Here is a 6,000-nt window from a genome sequence, read left to right as displayed (position 1 = left end):
GAATTTTACATGTAAGACAGGAGCAACACTGCTTAGTTTTTATTTACAAAGCTGTACTTGAAATTTTTACCTGTTTATTTTACCGGCTTAATCTCACTTAGAGTTTGTAATTTGCACACTTTGCGTTCACAGGATACCTTGGTTTTACACACTCGTAGTATCAGGACAGAATCAGGGAAAACCTGCCTTTCAATTCTATGTCCCTCAAAAGTGGAATAACTTACTAAACTGTCTGAAACTTGATCATCTTATTTCTCTTGATAGCCTTAAGAATTTACTATCACATGTTCTTCTGTAGTCTGTATTTGATTGTATTTGTATATTTGTGTTGTTTTGTAATTCGGGCGTCAGTGAAAAAGAGAGCTCGCTCTCAATTGACCTTCTTCCCTGAATAAACAGGTTAATGGTGAAATGAAAATGAAAATGAAATGAAGTGTAACCTCAGTCTGTGCAGCCAGACAAAAAAATGGTGTTAGACCTAATTAGTAACTTGTGACACATCTGTCCAAACAAAACTCAGCTTTTTAAACTCATATCTAATGAAATAGCTAGTATCCAAGTATTAGTGAACAGTGCACTCACACGTGGCCTAACTTTTTCAGCATCTTCATTGGTCATAGACTAATACCAGGGGAGAGCCACAACCAGCTCACATTGGAATCTAATATTCTAATATTGGCCAAATTTTAAAAATATAAAAAGAGAAAAGGAAAAAAATATGTGATCAAATTATGATCAGACATCACAACATGCATGGCGGTGCTCCTGTCTACAATATATAAAACAATAATGCGAAAAAAGAAAATCATATCCTGGTTGTGCTTTGAAATTTAAATTTCTAATCGGCCCCAGGAAGTCTTGACTCGGCTCTGCGTCTCCTATGTGTGTGTGTGGTGTAGCCTACTATGTGAGTGTGTGTGTGTGTGTGTGTTGTCCCGCCTCTTCTCTGACCACGCGCGTGCAGCTGCGTGACGTCAGCAGTAGTAGCTCGCGAGCAGCACAGGTTCCCTTTCATTCAGTCCGCTCCGCTCCGCGCGCCGCGACATAACGGGATCACGGATTTCCACCGTGTCTTTTCCAGATTAATTATGGACCGGGCTGTTTCTCCGCTCGATTTTCATGCAGGAATGGACTTAACGTGCGTGAACGTGTCTTCCTTTCTTCCTTTTACGATGCACATTCAATTCAGTTTGGATTTTATCTCCGGGAAAACTAATTTGGGAGTTTAAAACCGACCGACTGACTGACTGACCGACCGGCGTTTACTTGTGTGGGAATGTAAGAGTTATTTAGTTCATCTCAACTCCTCGAAACATTTCGAATAACTCTCAAACTTTTGTTTTAATGGATTTGAAGACACCACTGGAGTACATCCGCTTCTTTTTGTGATTTTTTGAAGGGTTTGTTGCTGTTTTGTTTTGTTTTTTTCTGGAAGTGGAGGTGGACTAAACTGCCCCCCCGAGAAGAAAAGTTTTCATCACCTAACTTTACGCTTGAATAATGCTATTTCCTGCTAATCCCAGCCGTTTTAACAGTTTGGTTGTGTTTATGTGAAGTGGAGGAAAAAAAACAAAAGAAACAATAATGATTTCTGAGGAGAGAAGCAGCCACGTAAATAAACAAGCCCTGAACTTCCCTGTGGGTTTGCTGATCCGCTCTCCGAAGAGGCGACTGGCCAAACTGGGGAGGAAACCCAGCAATGGATCTGTCCAGTAAGTCTTTATTATAACCCTCTATTTACTATTTATATAGCACCATAAAAAACACTGTAAAAAAAAATACAGAAGTGTTTAGCATTGGATTTTACATTCAAACGTGTGATGATGCTCTGACTGCAGAGCTATTACAGGACCAGGAGTCTATTAATCAATTAGTTAATTAGCAGATAACTAATCTGCTACTACTTTTATCAATCAGTTAATCGTTTCAGTCGTTTCCAGCTTCTCCTCTTCAAGTTCAGCTTCTCAGTGTGAGGGTTGAATGCTTTGTTTGGAGCATATGACAATAAACTGGATATATTTTGATTTCACATATCCACCATTTTGAGATGTGGTGCATGACTACATCATGTCTGTGTCATGGTTTTCTGACATTTCATGAGCAAAACAGGTAATTGATTAGAGGGGGAAATAGTTGAGGGATAGATAAATGACCAAAATAACGGTTGATTGTAACTATAGTATAGACACCGACATCCACAGTGATTGTTTTTTGTCAATAAAATGGCAGAAACATACTGAATACGTTGTGTTTTAATTGACTTTAACCTTAAACCTAAAGATAGACACTTACGTAACATAGTTTACTGATTATATTTGGGTTTGAACTGTTCCTCAGGCAATGCAAGACAGTTGCTCTTAAGAGGTTTTCACTGGTGTTGTCTTTTATGCTTTACAGACCAAACAACTGATTTATTAATCACAATAATAATCAATGCTTCGGTTGCAGCCTTAAACTATTGTCTGCTTTGTCAGTTTTCGAAAGATTTTGACTTGTCTGGATGTACAGAAGCAGCACAGTGTGCTATGTGCAGGACTGCTGAGTATTTCTAAAGTTCGCCACTTGACAGTATTCATTATCCTCCAACTCTTTTTCCCTTGCAGGTCCAACAACTCGGACACAACTGTGCGCTCCACAGAGAGCGTGGGTGTTCGGCAGCCAGCCAAGAGCAAAATCCGCCGCCACAACAACAGGCTTTCGACTGTTTTCAACCACAGCCCCAACCTGCGGGACAGTGGACGTCGGGGCCAGGCGCAGGGCAGCAGGACCCTGTCCGGAGACCTCCAGACTGCAGACGACCCGGCAGAGCTGTCCAGCCAAATGTCTGTCCCCGGCATCCTCAAGATCTTCGGCAGCGACATCTGTCAGGGGACCAACTACAAGAGCGTGCTGGCCACCACTCAGTCCAGTGCAAAGGAGCTGGTGAAGGAGGCTTTGGAGAGGTGGGGAGGGGGCTTTCACTACTGAACTCAATGATTTCTTTTATTTTTTACTTCCATTATCCCATAATCTTCCTGATTTAAATTTCTACTTTTATCGTTCAGGTACTGCCTGGAGAAAGAGGACCCCAACGATTATGTGCTGTGCGATGTGATCGGCCAGATGGACAGAGATAACCAGTGGAAGCGGGAGTGTTTTCGGGTGGTGGGAGACAACGAGAAGCCCCTGATGCTGCAGTCGCTGTGGAAACCCAAGGAAGGCTTCTCCAGACGTTTTGAAATCCAGCTCAGGACGAGCGTCGAAGAGCAAAGTTTGAAGGACAGAGACACAGTCACAGCAGGTACACGTCTGAAAACACCTCCTTACTTTTAACATTTGGTCTGGCACTTATTTAAAAACGTGCATCCGACTATTTTCAGTAACATAGATACAAGTCAGTGAGCCTGACATCCTTACGCTTGGGTAATCAATCACTGAGTCTCTGTCAGGGTGGCATGGGGAGCCTTTATCCTTGTCTCTTATTGCAGGCTATCAGCCCTCATTGTCCAGCTTATCACCAGTTAAAACAGGGGGAGATGGCAGGCATGTGAGAGAGGTCAGGAGGAAACAAAAGCTGCGCTGAGGGATAGAGGAGGTCACCACGGCCCCGCTCTTATCTTTGTTTTATTGCAAGGCAAGGGCCCATCATGGCCTCGTGAAGCAGCTCTTCCCACCGAGTCCAGCACCGCAGCTGCCAGAAAGTGGACGCTCACTGTTGTGTTATTCTTTCTATCAGAGCTGACTTCCTGCACACTGTGGCCTGAGCAGCCCTGTTGACTTTGGAACAAGTTTGTTGTGGTTCTTCTCTGCATCAGACCAATCTATCGCTGATACCGACTTCGTAAATATTGTTCTTGGTCTTCCTGATGTATAGAAGCTTCCTCCTGATTGCAGCTTTATAGGATGGTCATTATTTGTTCATGTGTTTAAAGAGATGTTTGACAGTCAATCAGCATCTTCAATCAGTTTTTTAAACTTCTCTTGTTAAAGTTAATGTCATTCATGTTTGAGCAGCGCCACATGTTCAGGGCACATAGGAGAACAATAAGATAAGACCGGGCCTAGCTGGTTAGCATGCCAACTCACTACAGACATGATAGAAATAGCAAATGTAAGCAAAACAAAGTGGTTGCTTTCCTCCTCTGCAGATGGCTTTTAGTGAGTTAAAGGGATAGTTCAACAGTTTTGGCAAATTGGCCCATTGCCATAATCCCTATAGTCATAGCAGTACGTTTGTTACCTTTAATTGTCAGTGCAAGCTATTTTTAGAACGGCGGAGCAGAGCCACGAGCTGCTCTAATGGGATGAGAGGCAGAGGCTAATGGGATTTCCCTCATCAAACTCACAGAGTTGTTTTCGAGGTAAATTCATGCAAAACCGCTGATGCGCGTTCCTGTCGGGGGCAGTTTTTCAGCAAGCAGTCTCTGCATTTACCTCGAAAACAACTCCGTCTCGTAACATTTCATTATTATCTCATAGCGTGGTGAATGTGCAAGTCACAACTTGTCCACCAGAGCGTTTTTGGAGTTGTTGGATTGTGTATTTGATGAGTTTGATGAGGGAAAGCAAGAAATCCCATTAGCCTCCGTAGCGTAGCTCTGAGCAGCTTGTGGCTCTGCTCCACCGTTCTAAAAATAGCTTGCACCGACAAATAAAGCTAACGAACCTACTGCTATGACTATAGGGATTATGGCAATGGGCCAATTTGCCAAAATGTTGACTTATCCCTTTAAAGAATACAGTTTAATATTAAACTCACAAGGTTTTGTCTAGACTGGTAAGTAAACAGCTGTTAATGCTAATGTTGGCTAACAAAAACTTAGACTCAGCTCCTTTTAGAGTGATATTGATCTTCTCATTTCCCAACCATTAGGGGAATTAAATTGAAAACCAAACACTGACTGTTTAAAACATTAAAACACATAACAATGGTGGAATTAAAGCTCATCAGTAATCGCTGGACTGCAGCTGGAAAATATCAGTCTTCAAAAGCGTAGCCCCACCCTCCCTCTCCTGTCACTGACCGGGGGGGCGGAGGGGGCAGAGGAGAGGAGGGGGAGGGTGGGGGGCGGGGGGTGACTGCCCATTACCTCCACGGGCTTTCTAGGCACCGAGCCCGGTGTGTCACACTGGTGCTGAACAATGTGGAAAACACCCATTTCCACAGCTGATAAGAGCGGCAGAGCTGCGGGTGTGAAGCCGGGCTCTGTGGACATTCCACGGTACTTAGAGGCTCCAAACGAGCTGAATAGTGTTTGTGTTACGTCAGGCCGACAGAGAGGCTGTTGGTATCAGATAGAGGTGGCCACATCTCACTTTCCCCGCACATTTCCTCTCTTTCCCCTGGTTATGTTTCATTTGAGTTGGTGCCAATCGCAAGTGAACTGTTGTGTTGTGGAGTTGCTTTAGATTGACCAGAGTGATTTCAGTGGGGGATTTTTTTTGTCATTGTTAATGTTTTTTTTTTTTTGGGTTGCACATTTAGCCAGACATGCTTCACCTATAAAACCACAATCTCACCCTCAATTCAAGTGGTAATCCACAAAAATGTTTATTTTATTTTTATCTTTGGCTTTAAGTGGCTGTCTCTGTGTATGTGTATGTTTGCTTTCTTTTCAGTAGCCAAACATTGTGACCACAGGCGGCCTAAAATAGGTGTTTTCAGCCACCAATTAAAAGGTTTTTGTCTGGATTGTCCGAGGTTTTCAACATGGCGAAATATCTGTAAAGTCAAAAACATGTTGATTTATATTGTGAAAAAATACAAGGTTTTGTTGGAATAACCACTTTCTACTCTTTGGACCCTGGGAGATGTTAACACATGTGGTGGTTGTGGGTTCAGCGTGGTGAGCTGTGGGCCACAGCCTTTTTTTAGCTGATATTTGTTTACATTTCGTGAGACTGGCACCACTAACGATGCTGAATGAGCCATCGGCAGTTCCTGTTTGCAGTTTACTCAAGGATGTGCTGTCACTGTGTACTGATGTAAACTTGAAAACATGATAATAGTCAGGAAAGAGT

At 43.0% G+C, this 6,000-nt stretch overlaps 1 protein-coding gene across 1 annotated transcript in view; it reads left to right on the top strand.

Moving 5' to 3' along the window:
* Positions 1-1,034: 1,034 nt before the first annotated feature.
* The window catches only part of radil2a (Ras association and DIL domains 2a), a 31,120-nt gene continuing 26,154 nt past the window's right edge, over positions 1,035-6,000 (top strand). The window contains exons 1-3 of the mRNA XM_083976812.1: positions 1,035-1,712; positions 2,604-2,942; positions 3,045-3,280. Of these exons, the coding sequence (XP_083832938.1) occupies positions 1,585-1,712; positions 2,604-2,942; positions 3,045-3,280 (703 nt within the window). The 5' untranslated portion in view covers positions 1,035-1,584. The remainder of the gene's footprint in view (positions 1,713-2,603; positions 2,943-3,044; positions 3,281-6,000) is intronic.

Source organism: Trachurus trachurus, assembly GCF_905171665.1.
Source record: "Trachurus trachurus genome assembly, chromosome: 8".
Classification (NCBI taxonomy): domain Eukaryota; kingdom Metazoa; phylum Chordata; class Actinopteri; order Carangiformes; family Carangidae; genus Trachurus; species Trachurus trachurus.
The sequence above is the reverse complement of the archived record's forward strand: the minus strand, read 5'-3'. Positions and strand labels throughout refer to the sequence as shown.